At 45.1% G+C, this 17579-nt stretch overlaps 2 protein-coding genes across 2 annotated transcripts in view; one reads left to right on the top strand and one right to left on the bottom strand.

Moving 5' to 3' along the window:
* Positions 1-17579, top strand: part of Trs31 (trafficking protein particle complex subunit 31) — a 587499-nt gene that overhangs the window by 122706 nt on the left and 447214 nt on the right. The window lies entirely within an intron of this gene.
* The window catches only part of LOC119181246 (tyrosine-protein kinase transmembrane receptor Ror-like), a 349304-nt gene that overhangs the window by 90744 nt on the left and 240981 nt on the right, over positions 1-17579 (bottom strand). Inside the window, exon 2 of the mRNA XM_075875786.1 lies at positions 15725-15884. Coding sequence (XP_075731901.1) covers positions 15725-15884 — 160 coding nt within the window. The remainder of the gene's footprint in view (positions 1-15724; positions 15885-17579) is intronic.

Below are 17579 nucleotides of genomic sequence, written 5' to 3'. Positions count from 1 at the left end.
TAGTGCTTCAGAATGAAGCATATAAAAGAATGTTCTTGAATTGGGAGATATATATATGAGTGGGCATGGTCGAGCAGCAGCTATGCAGTCGACTAAGAACCCGTTTTTTCTTCTACTCCAGTTGCTGACGATGCTGGCTTCCGCCCCCTGCAAAGAAGCTCTAACGGACGGCTTTCACCTACCTTCGAAGGGCGCTTCCAACTGGAACGACACGGCGAGGTTCTCTTCGTGGTGCCTCGCGTCACGGGTGCATGTTGTTCAGGGCGGACCGCCAACGCTTCTGCAGTCTTCTTCTTCGGCTTGGAATCATGCTTGGCAGTGCCCCGTGTTTGATAGCACAACAAGCCTGCCTGTTGTCACTCCGATAATCTCCGAATGCTCATCAGCATCGTCATCACCCAGCCACAAGTTTATAAGCAGCCGTCATCCCCCGCGCGACTTCAGTGGGCATGGTCGAGCAGCAGCTATGCAGTCGACTAAGAACCCGTTTTTTCTTCTACTCCAGGTTGGTAAATTTCACTCATGCCACTCTAAAAAGTCAAACAACCTGTGTCTGCTGCTTGTACCATGCCCAAGTGTACTTTTTTTATGTATTTGCGAATGTGTTCATGTTGTGAAACTATTGCTTTTGAGTGGTGACGTCGAATCCAATCCAGGTCCCAATAATTCTTCTAGTCTTCCTGATGAGCTGGCTGAAGTCGTGAAGGCAATTAATGCGCACGTTGACGCACGCCATAAAGAATTAAAAACAGTTCTTGATGAATTGAAGTCCAGTCAGGCGATTTTGGAGCAAACTGTGTCAGATATTAACTCAAGATTGGTTGCTGTAGAAGCTCGTGTAAATTCCTTCGACAAAATGCCTCCAAGTAACCTGCAGCAAACTATAAGTGATACTGTTCGTGGGGCGAACGCTGAATTACGTTCACGCCTAGATGATTTCGAGGATAGGTCACGGCGAGAAAACCTTCTATTCTTCGGAATACCTGATGCTGCAGCCGAAACATGGTCGCAGTCCGAAGATAAGGCTCGCGAGATTATGTCCACTCTAGGTCTCCAACTGCCGACCGATGCCATTTCACGTGCGCATAGGCTTGGTTCATACGCAAATAAGAAGTGCCGTCCTGTAATTGTAAAGCTTTCTAATTTTAAGGTTAAGGAAAGCATTATGGCAAATAAGGCCAAATTAAAAGGTATCGGTGTCAGCTTAAGTGAAGATTTTTGCAAAGAAACTAGGAACACGCGTAAAAAATTGTACGAGTACGGAAAGTCGACTGGTCAACAGTTTGCAGTGCGTTACAACAAGTTATTCATTAACAAAAAATGCTTCGTTTACTGCAGTCAAACCGACAGCGTTTGTGAACTTACCCGTGAATTTACTTCTTCACTTTCCCCTTCAAGTACCAATATTCCTAGCAGTGTTCTTCCCTCTTCCTAGCAATCCCAACCTACTAAACGTGCCACAACACCTGAACCAGTTTCAGTCTTGTTTACAAATATTAGAAGTGTGCTAAGTAAACGTGACGAGTTATCTTCTATAATTGATGACTGTTCTGCGGACATAGTAGTGTTAACAGAAACTTGGTTGTCAAGTAAAATTCGCAACACTGAGGTTTTACACTGCAAAAACACCTACAATTTTTACAGATCAGATCGAATAACAAGAACAGGGGGCGGTGTTCTTATCGCGATATCAGATAGATTTTCCTCTCATATTGTTCCCATAAGTTCGCCACTAGAAATCGTATGCGCGTGCGTTCGATTTGCGTATCAGGACGTGATTTTGTGCGTTTGCTACCGACCGCCTCGCTGCCCCTCAGACTTTTGCGAAAACTTCCATGACTGTTTGCACGCAGTTTCTGTCAGGTACCCAAATTCTCATATATTTGTCATGGGCGATTTTAATTTCCCAGAAGTTACTTGGGGCAGTGGGGATGGAACGGCTAGCTGTCTTTCAGCGGAAGGTAATTGCTTTTTAAACATATGCAATGATTTTAATTTAACCCAAGTAATCCATGAACCCACGCGCATCACAGCATTTTCTTCAAATATACTTGATTTGGTTTTCACAACTAATCCTTCGGTCATTTCATCGATTCACTACCTACCCGGGCTTAGTGATCATCGCATTGTACACTTCACCTGCGCAATGCAACCACAGCGTCCTATGCACGCAACTAAAGTTATAAAAGATTATGCGAAAGCTGATTATGCATCTATATGTACTGAGTTGGAAGTTTTCACTGAAAAATACATTGCATGTGCCGCTGATAACACTGTAGAGGAGAACTGGGTATCGTTCAAAAATAAGTTTAATTCACTTATAGATTGTTATGTTCCTTTACGAACTGTTCGAACGGCGTTCCGCTCTCCGTGGTTCACATCAGCACTTCTTCGCTTACGTAATAAAAAAAAACGACTTTACCGCAGCGCTTCATCATCTGACACCACGGAGAGATGGGCGGCTTATCACAACGCAACATTAGAATACAAAAAAGCTTATGCAGTAGCTAAACATAGTTTCTTCAGCGATACCCTTCCCTCTCTTCTACAGTCTAACCCTCGTAAGTTTTGGTGTCTAGTAAATGGTCCAAAAAATAAGAACATTGATCTTTGTGACGAACTTGGTTTGGCGATTGCAAGTGACAGGTGCTGCGAGGCTTTGCAAGACGTATTTAAAAAATCATTTTCCGTTGACAACTCCAATCATTTACCAATTCTAGCCGATCCTGGATATCCCCGAATGGAACCAATCATCATTGATCAATTGGGGCTATTTCACCTCATATTAAAAATGAAAGCCTCGGCACCTGGCATAGATGGAATCGCTCCCCAATTTCTCAAACAGACTGCCACTTATTGTTCAGTCATTTTTTCACAGCTCTTTTCACAGTCATTACAAAATGCCTCATTGCCCAGTGACTGGAAGGCGGGGAAGGTGGTTCCTGTGCCTAAACCAGGTGACTCATCTAATCCTTCTAACTACAGGCCCATCACTTTGACTAGTATTCCATGTAAGCTTCTCGAACACATAATCTATTCTAACTTAATTATATTTCTCGAAGAAAATAACTTCTTTCACAACAGTCAGCATGGTTTTAGGAAACACTACTCATGTGAAACCCAACTACTTCTCTTCACCAACGACTTATTTTCAGCTTCTGACACTGGCTCCATTATCGATTGCATTTTCCTTGATTTTCAAAAAGCTTTTGACACCGTTTCTCACCGTTTACTCCTACTAAAACTAAGCATGCTAAATATTGACTCAAACACATTACGATGGATCGAATGCTTCTTATCTAACAGAACCCAACATGTAACAGCTAACGATCATGACTCACGCAATTGTTCAGTAATCTCTGGTGTGCCGCAAGGTTCTGTCCTTGGACCCTTACTCTTTCTAATTTATATTAATGACCTTCCATCCAGCATTACATCAACAATCAGGCTATTTGCCGACGATTGTGTCATTTACCGCATAATAACTAACTCTCATGATTCATCACTACTTCAATCTGATCTTGACAACATTACATCTTGGTGCTCACTCTGGTCAATGAAACTAAATATTGGCAAGTGCAAAATAATGAGGATCTCTCGAGGAAGTACTGACTGCACTAGCCCTGTTTATTCAATTTCTAATTTTCTGTTGTCGTCTGTCAATACTTACAAATATCTTGGTGTTCACATAGATAACAATTTAACATGGAATAATCATGTCAGTTATGTGATTAACAATGCTAACCGCACTCTCGGCTTCTTGCGCCGTAACTTTTCATTAGCACCTGTTTCATTAAAACTTCTTCTTTATAAAACACTAGTCAGATCTAAACTCGAATACGCCTCATCAATCTGGGATCCTCATTCTTGTTCACTTGTTAATGCACTGGAAGCCATCCAAAATCGCTCAGCTCGCTTCATTGTCGCTAATTACTCCCGTACCGCTAGCATCTCATCAATTAAAAATTCTCTAGACCTTCCTACCCTTTCTAACAGGAGGAAACAGGCCCGACTCTGTCTCTTTCACAAAATTTTTTTTATGAATCCTGAAATAAAGGGCACATTGTTCTCGTCACCTTCTTACGTTTCATCTCGCATCGACCATAACTTCAAAGTCCATGTGCCACTCTGCCATACCAACATATACTTCCACTCCTACGTGCCGAAGACTTCATCCGAATGGAACCACCTTCCTGCCTCCATCGCCAGCAACCCTGATCATGCATCATTCAAGACTGCCATCTCTAACTTGTAACCACTCCTCTCTGTAACGCCGCAAATGGCATTGAGAGTATTTAAATAAATAAATAAATAAATAAATAAATAAATATACACTTTTCGCACCTATTCCGCTATTGCTTCCATTGCTTGTGACTCTTTTTGTGTGTAAAACAGTTTTAAGCAATAGCGTAGCTCTGTTCCATGATGTGATAGAACAGAGCTACGCTATTGCTTTGAAATGTTTGACAAAAAAATAAAAAAAATAACAAACACAACAATGTAATGTCGTGGAGCGAGTCTCACTAACGCATGCGATACTGCACATAGTAGAACCGAAACATCGCGCTAGGTGTCAGAACATGTGAATTGCGCAACTAGTGCGCGGGCTCTCTGATTACAAGGCTCACACACGACACATGTTTAACCATTATCAGTAGCTTCACGCTAATCATTACCAGTAGCTTCACGCAAGCGTATACTGGGTCCTCATTTGGTTTCCAAGAGGAACAATTGCGTCGTAGTGCGCACTTCACAATAATAATTGCAGTAGGCACGGACGTTCCTTGTCTTTCTGACACGGTTGATTGATTGCTATGTGGCGTTTAGCGTTCGAAAACCACCATATGATTATGAGAGACGCCGTAGTGGAGAGCTCCGGAAATTTAGACCACCTGGGGTTCTTTAACGTGCACCCAAATCTGAGTCCACGGGCCTACAACATTTCCGCCTCTATCTGAAATGCAGCCGCCGCAGCCGGGATTCGAACCCACGCCCTGCGGGTCAGCAGCCGAGTGCCTTAGCCACTAGACCACCGCGGCGGGGCGTGCGACACGGTTGAGGCATCCACCGAGACCCAAAACCAGGCTAGCAATTGAGAAGGCGTTGCGCACAGGGCCCCATTACGCCATCACGTTCTTCTATACTGAAAGCGAAGCTGAAGTGTTCCCCTATTTTTTACACTGCCTCTGGTATGTCCTATATGGTAATGCTATACGTCATGTGGCACCATGATGAAGCCACTATATTTGGCAACCAGTGACGTCGTGATGATGTCATGCGATGAAGTTATCTCATGCTTCTGTTTGCGCAACGCCTCGTGTTGAAGCCCCGACGCCATCGACGGTCGCTCTTCGGGTTTTATAAGAAACCTAAGGTAATGAATCCACGCACGTTGCCTAGGCCATCAAGTTTATCGGGACGAAACCACGAGCGAAAGAACGGGAATGTATTTTAAGGACTCGCTTCTTTATGGGACAGAACGGCTTACACGCCGGTGGCGACGCGTAGGTTCTATGCGTGGAATGTTAAAGCAAAGAGAGGCACAATAAGTATTGCGGCAATTATTGTTGTGAGCAGAAATGCATCACTGCAGAAGGAACGAAAAAGCGCCGTTTGAGAAGCAGGTGGCGGATGTGCAGAATAAACTCTGTCGGTTTCTAGGTTTGTGTTACTTTAGTACCATTTTGTGACAGCGCCGGATTTCTCGCCTGATGATTGATTGATTGATTGATTTGTGGGGTTTAACGTCCCAAAACCACTATATGATTATGAGAGACGCCGTAGTGGAGGGCTCCGGAAATTTCGACCACCTGGGGTTCTTTAACGTGCGCCCAAATCTGAGTACACGGGCCTACAACATTTTCACCTCCATCGAAAATGCAGCCACCGCAGCCGGGAATCGAACCCGCGACCTGCGGGTCTGCAGCCGAGTACCTTAGCCACTAGACCACCGCGGCGGGGCTTCTCGCCTAATGAGCCATATAAAGATTTCACCTTCAATAATGAAACATTTGGTGGCCCGACGCTGTCAACAGGGTAAGTTGTTATTGATCGAGATCTGCCAGTAACAAAGTAAAAAAAAACACCAGCTAAACGTAAACAAAAAAAGGTAGTACGACATAAATGTAATTACACACAGGTATGCGTTTATCTCTTTCACGCTCACAAATCGCTAAATTATATATAAAAATATGACGCCACAAGAAGAGTACGAGCTGAGCGGGTTTATTTGTGACGGCACGCCGAAAACCACGGCAAATGCGGCAAATCTGGCGACCAGAGTATACGTAAATGTACCCACACGAAAATGCGTGGCGTACGTACGAACAAGAGTATTCTGCGCTACGTTAATCGGCAAGCAACAGGGCAAAAGTGGAGGAACCGGAAACGAGCGAGGATCGTCTGCTCGAACAAAAGCAGACGACACCGTAAAAGCAGCAGCAGACGACAGCGGACCGGTTAAGGCGAGAAACGTCCCGAGCGGCCAATCAAAGATCTCGCGAGGCGGGAGACAATAATACCGGAGAGCCGGAGAATATTGCCGGCGATATATATATATATATATATATCAGAAGTAATGGGACCTCGCGAGAAAAACGAGAGATCGCACGAACGGGTCCGCTTTGAAGAGAAGGAATTAAGAAGGAGGGACAAACAAGCAAGAAACGTGAGACGTGTATAAAGAAAAAGCAGCAGCATCCAATAGCACGAACACGGAAGAACGAGAGAGAGAGAGTGATATCGGAGTACACAACAAAGCTGAACAAACGAACGAAAGAACAAAGCGGGGAACAGGTTGCGTGTATAGGGAGAGCTCGAGAACAGGGTAGAACAAGAAGAAGCAATAGCAGACGACGCGGCGAAATTAGGAGTGAAGGCGCGAGTGCCAGACGACAACCCGACGATAGAGGTATAAAAGCAGGAGACAGGGTTTGGACGCAGAAGAGGACAGATTGGAAGTGAAAAGCGAGAAAGCAGTCGAGGCGAACTAAGCGCCATATAGTGTACAAGAAAGGGTTGAAAAGACGCATTAAACAGCAATAAGTAAGAATGACAAAGAACACCAACAGTGAAGGACGAACTCAAGAAGAAGAAGACGAGATGACAGCAGTGAAATTTCTATTGGAGCGAGCTGGTGTAAGCGGTGTACTGCAACAACAAATACAAGCACAAGAAGGCGCAGAAGAGCTTGAAGACAAAAAATAAATAAGTAACACGCAACAAATAATTGTGAGAAAGAAGAACAGCGAAAACAAGAAGAATATCATGAAGCGAGAAATGAAAGCAGTGAAATTTCTTTCGGACGAAGCTGGTGTAAGCGGTATACAACAAAACTAACGAGCGAGACGGGTAGACACAGAAAGCGCGCAATCAGCAAAAGTCACAAAGAAATGCGACCACGAAACAACAGGCCAAAAACAAACGACAGCAGTGACACTTGTGTCGAACGATGCTGGTGAAAGCGGCATATATATGCGAACACGAAGGACAAGAAGAAGAAACGCAGCAGAAAGCAAGCGCCGACACTTGTATTGGACGAAGCCCGAGCACACTGCCCATGTACTATATACACGTGAAAGCGCGCTAGGTTCGAGCACAACACGTCGGCAGTGTCGGCGGATCGCGAGAGAACAGACGCCGCCGTGTTCTTGTACACTGCTTGTTTACTTATTCACGAATACCTCACAGGCACCAAGTTGGGTGCGAGTACATGCGCAGTACGTTTATGCATGCGCGCACTTAGCGCGTACTCGCAGAAGGCCGGCGAAATTAAAGCGCACAAAAAAGAAAAGCGCAGAGCAAGCAGCGCACATAGATGCGTAAATTTAGTGTTTTAGTCAGAAGCGCGCGTAAAAGGACGACAGCAAGACGGGAAAGGCGCTGACAGGCAGACAGGAGGAGGGAGTTTGAGGGAAGCCCACAACACATAAAAGAAAAAAAAAACAAAGCAAGGAGGTTGATATCAGAATATAGAAGAGGAGCGTGCTATGCGGACGCGGCTGCCAAGATGTGCGGCGAAAGAGCTCGCAGCTGTCGCGAGATATTTCGCTTCTCCAGCGCCGAGAAGGAAGGGAGTTCAGGGAGGAAGGAGTATGGCGTGCGCGCCCAAGGATGTGAAGTGTCTCGCTGCCGCAGCTCGCGAGTGCAATGAACAGCGGCCGCCGATCTGCGGGTGCCGGGGGCAAGAACGCCGAGCTCGATGCGCGAGTACCGTGATTTTCGCGATAGCGTAAGCGAGGTCAATAGCGTCTGCGCGTGCGTATACGAGGGAAAGGACTCTGTCGTTTCTCTGGACGTTATTTGTGATGAGCATACTGTCTCAAGCAAGTCTGACTCGGTGGAGCAGTATAGTCAGGGTGAGCATCTACGCTGAGGCGGTCGCTTTCGATGGAGCTGAAATGGCTGAGGTTTCGTGTATTGTGCGATATGGGTGCACGTCAAAGAACACCAGAGGGTCAAATGTTTCCGAACCATTAACTACGGCATCCGTCATAACCGTATTGTGATTTTGGGACGTAAAATTCCAGATATTACTACCGACTCAAGCACGACCCGCACACTGTGTGCAAGAAAGGTGCTTGGCCGTGGTGAACATGAGTGGGATACGTTAAAACGAGAGCTCTTGAGCTTAATGAACGGTAAACAAACTATAAAGGAACTAATATAATAATTAAGATAAAAGTGGTGGCCGTCACCAAGAATTTGTCAAAACAAACCATTCATTGACTTTCGTTTCAATGAAAAGACAGAGAGAAAGAAACAGATAGATGAATAGCAAAGTTAGTAATGACTCGATCCGGTGAGCTGTACTGTGTATTTAATACATAATTTCAAGCCTAAGGGCACCAGGAACAAGACAAAGGAAGACGCCGCTTGAAACAAAGCAGCGCACTGTCGGGTGCGTTCCTTCTTGTCGGAGTACAACCGTACGACATCACTAACTGTAAAGTACTTTGACGCGATTGTCAGAATTCTCAACATTCCGTCTCTCTTGAAGACAATCCGATCGTTTGCATAATGATCAGCTTGTCCCGAAATAATCACTAAGCCGACCTAATTTTATCACGCAGGCATAGCGAACGTATAGCGCTGAAATTCAGACTGTAGATTTTCAACACGTACCGAGGCTGAATGCACGGTAGCATTGACAAAACAAAATTTGTACATACAGTTTACGTTACGCTCTGGTTATCATGGAGACAAGAATTACATGCACCATTAAGGCGAATTTTCGCCGTCGTTGTCATGTTTCATGTAATGTGCGAATCGATAATATCGACCGACGCGTCGCGTGTTCTCAGTGTAAGTAAAACTTGTGGGGAGGGTCAAGGAAAGCTGAAACGAGACGGCCAGCTAGGCGAAGGAACATGAAGGTGTGCCGGAAGCAGGGAGGGCAGCTGCGTCGCTCGAACAGGAACTGCAAATTTTGATCGTATGAGCGTGGTCTCTCGGCCTATCTGGATAAACATCAGCAGACGGCTCCTACCCTTGTACGTACGCCGCTTACTTCGTTGAGGTGACAAACAGGACAGCTGCTTCACTTTCTGCAGCGGCCATATTGTTTACCTCATCGTCTTGTACAGTTACGCGTGATTGGATACGAAAAACACTCTGCCTCCAGCTTCAATTCGTAAAGAGCATTCCTATTCATTGCTACAGCATTCATTTCATCGTTCTTGCAGATACATTGCCACTTTTGGGGAACAGAGATCATTGACAAGGTAATGCCTGTAACACCAACGAGGGTACTTTATTTATATTGCGGTCCAAGCGTTACCTCCGGCGGTATTCCCTGTTTAAATGTTTCGTTATCCCTTCAAGTCTTCATCTCCCCCTAAATTTGAGGAATCGGGCTGTTTGCGTGAATCACTATGACCAGTCCGACTGGCGCTGTTCTGTAATTAACAGCGTGCGTTCCCTGTATGCGCTTGTCACGGGTACTATGCGTTGGACTACGTCATTTTGGCCTTAGAATATCGATACAGATAGAGCGTTATAATAGCGAAAGAATACTTTCTATATCAAGTTAAAGTAGTTGGACACTTCAATCAACATCAGCCTGACTACGCCACCGCAGGTCGAATTCCTCTCCCATGTTCCATCAATCAACCCGGTCGTGTACTTGCTGCTGGCACGTTGTACTCTGAAACTTCTTAATATCATCTGCCCTCATATTTTTGTCTGCCCAGCCTGTCATTTTTTATGACGAGTAGTTTTCTTGCCTACACGCTACGTGCCCGGCCCATATCGATTTCTTCTTGATTTCGACTGAGATGTATCTTAGCACCCGTCTGTTCATTGACCAAATCTTCTCTCTTGTCCCTTGGGGTTACATCTATATCAATTCCTTTCCACTGGTCGTTGCACCATCGCCCATTTTTGAGTTCTCAACGTAAGGCTCCCGGTTTCTGCTCCGTGAGTTAACACAGGTAGAACGCAGCTTACCAACAAAGCAGAAACCCGGACGCTTCAAATCATGTTACTTCACTTCATTGTTATATCTCCTAAAAACACCTACCACATCGTAGGGGCATGCTAGCTTAACCTTTCTCTACCCCCGAACCCAAATCCAACCAGAGAGGACTGGGAGGCAGCCCTGCTCGGTCGCCAGGACCTTCCGGCCCAACAAGCCATGGTACAGCGTGCCAGGACAGCGGCCACGACCAACGGCGTCCCTGACTATGGGCTCCACCAAGTACTGCAGGGAAGCTCATCCACTAGAGGCTGGTTTCCCTGACCTCCTCTCTCTTTTTTTTTTGAATAAGTGCTTACTTCTACCTACCTAAAAAGACACGTACTGTGTACAACTTTCGCGTATACCGCTCAGTTTCTCCAGTTCCTAAACGCCGCAACAACCGCCACACGGCGATCACGAGCTGTACCCGGCCTCCCTAACTCGTAGGTGAAGGAGATGGAGGAGCCTAGCTCAGCAACGTGGCGGAACAGCTTCCTCGACTCGTCCCGTCCTTGCTCGTCGGTTGTCGTGGGCGCCGGAAAGTGCAGCCCTTTTTACGGCGGAACGCTGCCACAGTCGGTTAAGGCAGCTGTCTCGCCTCGTAGCGTGCTTCGCGTCGCGACAGCAACTCCCAAAAGAGGCGCTCTCTCGCGCGGCGGTTCGGGGTGGCGACGAATATTCCTAGACGCGCGCCAAGGGCGGAAACAGTGAGCGGCGTATAGCGCCGAGAGTCAGCTAGAGAGAGCTAGAGAGAGAGAGAGAGAGAGAGAGAGACTAACATGTTGCATACGAGGCTATGAGTGAGGAAGGCGAGGTGAGGTAGCTTAATGAGGACAAAAGGGTGGATGCTATACGAAGAAACCTGGACGCCGAAAGTTCGCCTCCTGGAGAGTCTTGAAGGAGAGTTAGTAAGGGAAAGAGAACAACCAAGACAGCTCTAAAACCATTCACATCAGCGGGATACTTAAGAGGATGAAAAATTAAACTACCGAACCAGCGCTTTGTTCATTAATCACGGCTTGCCCTCATATGGGTATATGTTTTGCTGAAGGTTGTTAGTCGGGGACTAAGCTTTTTCCCAACAAGGCGGCGGGCTGCAGCCACACGGCTTTAGAGATGGCGCTACTCATTTGATTTGCGTATGTGCAGGTACGTCTTGTCGTAATCTTGGCCCTTCTTTTCGTGGTGGTCTACGCCAAGGCCGAGTAATAGACCCATGGCGTGCTATTATTCAAAATGATATCGTAATCCAAAGGGAGTTCATTCATCTCAACCTTCGCCAACCTCAGAGACGAGTTAACTTGCATAGCTTGCGAATGTAACTTAAGGTTGCTATGGCGGTAGTTATAGCGCGAGAACAAAATGACGACACAGAGACAAGAAGGACACGAAAGTGTCGTCGTTTTGTTGTCGCGCTATAACTATCGTTATGCCATACGAACTAGCCCAGGCTCCCACACTTCTAAGGTTGCTGTTTTGTTTTTCACACGTTGTCGGTGAAGTGCAAAATGCACTGAGAAAGCACTGCTGGTAAAAGGATGACTAAACATTATAAACAGCATACGAAGGCCACAATCTACACAAGGAAGAAAACTCCCAGATACAGCGTTGTGCAAGAGCTGGCGAGGTACAGCCTTTTCGGCGCGGTACGGCGAAGCCTGATAGCCTGCACTCGTAAGAAAAAGAAAGTAAATACGCAGTTCCAACGAACGTTGAAAACGCAGTTGTAGTTTTTCTCGTGTTTGGCAACGATCAATCCATTGTATGATACATATTAGAGGCTGTAGACAAGATCGTTGGTGAACTAAACATCCCCGAAGAGCGAAGAGAACAGCGGAGGTTTCGTTAACCGCCAGAACGACTGCCCAAAAATGATAGATCAAGTGACAGTCGAGGATGACAAGTGTAAGATATTCGTGAGCCATTCGTGATGCTTAGTAAAGACTGTGATGTGAATGTCCTAGTCCGAGAGTTTGAGAACATTGTACATGTATTCATTCATCGTTTTTTTTTCAGTAAAAGAAACTAAATCACGCCATTCCATAAATGAAAAGAAAAATATTGCAGCTATCTAACCGTGTTAGGCACCTAAGACGCTCTAAAAGCTGTGACGACCCCATTTCCAATGCCAGATTCACATCTGCCAAGGAGGACACACAAAAAACTATAGCTTGCCAAGGATATCTTCTATACTGTCGAAGTATCAGCGGCACTCCTCAAAACAACCCACAAAAATTTTGGCGTTCTGTGATGCCTATTATTAATTGTGCATCTTCATTTACTATCGAAAATGAAATTGTAAATGATGCCGTGCGCATACATAACGCATTTAACGAATACTTCCATTCTGTCTACGCATCTGATTTTTAATGATAACCGACTTTTGATATTCAATGAGATCAATCGATTCCTGACATTACAATTAGTGTTAACGGTGCTCTTAATTTGAATCTAAAACTACATACAAAGAAATCTAGTGGTTCATATCATGTTCCTAAATCGTTTTTACAGCTTCATTTTCAATGGACCTCTCGTTACATTGGTATTATATTTAACAAATCTTTGCAAACTAGTACCGTTCCTTCATCTTGGAAGCTAGCAAGAGTAATACGATTGTATAAACCGGGTAGCAAGTCCGACATAACTAATTATAGACCAGTTTCTTTAACTCCGTATTCACACAAAATGTTGGAAAATATATTATTAAACAAACACATGATGAAGTTTTTCGAGCCAAACTATATTTTAACTAATGCACAGGACGGCTTCAGAAGCGGTTTCAGCACCACCACCCAACTAACTGAATTCACTCACGACATTGCGTATCACTTAGACCAGGGCCATCAAATCGATTTACTTTTTATCGACTTATCCAAAGCCTTTGACACGGTACTACATTCTCATCTTTTTCACAAACTCCACTTATCTAAAAAAAAACAAAATTCACGTCTCATTGATTGGATTGCTAGTGTTCTTCACAATCCTTCTCAATATGTCGACTTCAGTTCCACAAGCTAGTCAGTTCTAAAGGTAGGCTCTGGGGTTCAACAAGAGTTTGCCCTGGGCCCCTTATTATTTTTAATTTATATAAACGATTCACCCCCCCCCCCCCCAAAAAAAAAAACTTGTATCCTCGAACATTCGCTTTACGCAGATGATCGTGCTTTATATGACGTGATCGTTTCTGCAGATCACGAAAAACCGTTTGAATGACTCCTTGACTTCGTTTCGTGCTTGGTGCAAAAATTGGAAAATGAAAATTAAATTCAAAAAGATTCTCTTTCAATGGTGTATCTTTAACCGGAGTTATGCAGTACAGATATCTTGGTGTCACATTCACTCATAATCTTTTATGGTCCACTCACATTGCCTTAACATGTTCTAAAGCATTAAAGTAACTAGAATATCTCCGTCGAACAATGCAGAATGCCCCAGAAGATACTAAACATCTAATGTATAAATCTCTTGTTCGCCTTGTCATCGATTATGCCTCCACGGTGTGGCCAGCTTACAGGCCAAGCGACGTATTCAAACTAGAACCAGTTAAAAAAAAAAAGGGTGCTCGTTTCATTTTTCGCAGGTGCGACCGCTACTAATAAACGTCATTAGCATTACATGAGCTAAAGCTAGAACGTCTTTCGGTACGTCGTGACGTAGAGTCATCAAAATTTTTTTCACAACATGATCAACCATTTATATCGCATTTCGAACACAGCCTTTTTGTCATTCGCTCAGCCTTCCTCTACCCGTAACTTCCGCGAGCTCTATCTTGCTACCTTTTTTTGCACGCACAAATACATTAATTATAGTTTCATACCCCGAAAATTGGAATTATGGAATTCCTTATCTGGTCACATTCGATCACTGTCCCTGAACGATTATGTGACTACGCTTGTTGAAAATTATTATGTAACAAGTTTGATTCCTGTATTGTTATAAATGTGTTTTATTGTTATTCTGTTGTTACACCTCATGAGTCTTTTCTGTTGCAATTTTTGCACTGTGTAACTCCACTCCTGATATAGCCCTTTTAGAAGGCTGCAGTTTGTAAAAAAAAAAAAAATAAACAAATAAATATCCTGTCTCAAACATAAATGAATCAGCATATGCTTGATCTCTTTATGAGCTACAAAATGCACATCTGACTGTTACGACGCGTGCGTGTCAAGTTCTCACTTTGTAGTACGCACTGTCTATTCCAAACGTAAGCATAAACAGGACAAAATTTTCAGTGTCTTGTATCTACACCAATGATACAGAGAAGACTACGCAATTCTTCAGCACCGATTCGCCTTACTTAATTATTGTAGAAAATGAGAATGAGATGAAAATGGAGGAGTGGAGATACAGGGAATGTCGACTGAGAAAGTACGAGAGCTGGTGAGGAAGGATAGATGAGGAGAAGAAGGCGAAATGCCATGAGCTCCACGAGGCTGCAGGGGGAGGCAGGACGGTGGTGGCAGCGGTGTTATACAGCAAACCGTCAGGGCAGCCCGCATTCCGTGTCGGTTGCTCTGGCGCCCCGCAACGGTGGCGAATACCACGGGTTTGAGCCTAACGAGTCCAACGGAATGCCAGGGGAGACTTCTCGCGATCGCGCAGAGGACCTCTACGCGAGCTTCACAGCGCGGCTCTCCGTCGGTGCCCAGCGTTGCGCACGAACAAACGGGGGGCGTTACTGCCGTACTTTGTCACGGACGTTAGTCCTTTCCATAGTATAGGTGCCACTCGCCGAGTTTTCTCGCCGTGTGGAACGCAGAAGAGGACCGGAAACTCCTGCTGACAGCCGTATTTGCTCTGTCACAAGCATAGGTGTGTGCAGGGATGCGCATTTGTTGCAAGGGACATCGCAGCACATTTTCGGATACACCACGAGGTTATCACGAGCGATCACTATGACAGTTGTTGTACTAAAAGAAAAATTAAACTATACCTTAATCTTTGAATACTGCACGCCATTCGGGTATGCTGCATATTTTGAGCTCTTGGCGTAGATCGTAGACCAAGAAAAGAGTGTTCCAAGAGCTTTCCGTTCAGAGTTTACAAATGATATGTTTATTCTTGCTGTTCGCAGCGGCTGGTTAGCACTTTAGATGAACGTAAAAGAGTACTTGCATATGGAATGCTCAAGAAACGACAACAGGCACGTGAACCACTACCACGTAGAGCGTGCGGCAACTGCCTACAAGAGAACGTTAGTCTGGCGAGTTTACTGTATCCTAAATACACACACGAATCAGAAGCAAGTTTTGCAAGTGGGTTTCTCACCTCGGCGGCAGTGACGGCGGTGATGTGGTCTCCACCTCGTTGACGTCGGCCGCCTCGGACGAAGGGTCGAAGGGCGAGGGTTTGATGAGCACCGCCTGCGCTGGCGCCGGAGACTGGTGCTGCTGCACGGAGCGCCTCCAATGGCGACCCAGGTCCAGCACTGAGAAGAAGAGTAAATGAGAAAATTATGAGCCAAAAATTATGTTTAGAAACGATCACAGTGATGCAAAGCAATGCATGCGATAGCAACAAATTGGAACGTCACACGAAGAATGGCAATCGTATCGAAACGTGCCCCACGTTGCTCTCGCCCAAATGACGTGCGAAACGTACTCACAAGTAAAGATGAACGCGAATAAGTGTCTCAGTTGTTACTTCACTGTGGTTGAAAAGCACGCACTTTTCACAAACGGAAACGGTGCACCAAGTGCAGTGACCTTTGTGCGCCCAGTAAGTACAAGAGAATCGTTCCACTGAAAGCCCAATGCGTACGATTATCGCCAACACGAGATAAGCACGCACACGCGTGAGCGATTACCCCCTTCCCTCTTCACGGGGCAAAGTACGCGTTAGGAGATGAACGCATCAGCACCCGTCACGAAGTCGTTACGATCTGGCGACGCGCGCTCATTGCGTCATCTAGCTGGTAATGCTGAAAACCCGATAGTTCCCCCGATATAGCCATCGCCAGCAGTAAGTGGTAGATATAAATAGCTTGCCATTTCAACGTTGAAGGACGAGTTCCTTTGAGGCTCAGTGGCTAACGCCCCGTACTCACAAGCAAGAGGTCGGACGTTTCATTCCGCACACGGAAATCTTTTTCTGGATAATTTTTCCTTCTTGTGTTTTCATGCACACAGATACGTGTACATATACGGCGAATGACGGCGGACGCCGACTGCAAAATCCAGCCGACAGTGTCCATATAGTTGCTATGGCAATAAAAAGTGTTTATCGTTTTCGAATATTTAGTAATCAACTATGGAAGAGCAGTGAGCCGTCTCGATAACTGTAATGACATCAGCTCCCAGGTCGAAGGCATCAATAGATGTCAATGATGTACGTTTATAAAAAGAGGTTAACGATTTAGAGTACTTGGCACTCTAAAATAAAGTCACCCCGTGGGCCTCACGCTGGATCAGGCCACGTCGACGAAAACTACGGCGTGAGTGGCCACGACCGCTGCCATCGCCCACACAACCGTCGGTTAAAAAAAACAGCGCCAACACAGCGTACAGCACTAATTGCGTGTATGTTTAGAACGAATGTACGACGATTCAGAGTACGGTATACTATACTATGGGAGAGCTGGAAGACGTCGCAGTACAACACCACATTTGTTTAGAAAAAATTATTCTCACGAACAGTGAACATCAATTACAACCCAAAAGAACATCGCGACGGAACACAACATCCACAGACACACCAAAAATTGTTACAAAAAGATGTGTTTACATATAAACACGGAATACTACATCCACAGTTACACCAAAAATTTATACAAAAAGATATGCTTACATATGTACATTACATGGTGAACAAAAAACACGTAAATATTACGTAAGTACGTATATGTTACGTATTTACATAGTATTTGTGCCAGTACTAAACAAACATCCACTTACAAAAACCAGGCAGGCCTGAAAACGAACATCACACGTCTCTCAATGACTAATGAAAAAGATCAAGACCAACGTCGGAGGAATTCCCCTTCACCGAGAAAGAAGAGTTCCTCCGACAGAACAGCTCTTTGTACAGCCGCTCCAAAATCGGGAAGAGAACGCGACGGCGAAGGCCTGCTGCAACCGCCTCACAGCGATTGCACCAAGGACAGTAGGCACCAGCAACAATGAGA

The sequence above is a fragment of the Rhipicephalus microplus genome, chromosome 10, assembly GCF_043290135.1.
Source record: "Rhipicephalus microplus isolate Deutch F79 chromosome 10, USDA_Rmic, whole genome shotgun sequence".
Classification (NCBI taxonomy): Eukaryota; Metazoa; Arthropoda; class Arachnida; order Ixodida; family Ixodidae; genus Rhipicephalus; species Rhipicephalus microplus.
The sequence above is the reverse complement of the archived record's forward strand: the minus strand, read 5'-3'. Positions and strand labels throughout refer to the sequence as shown.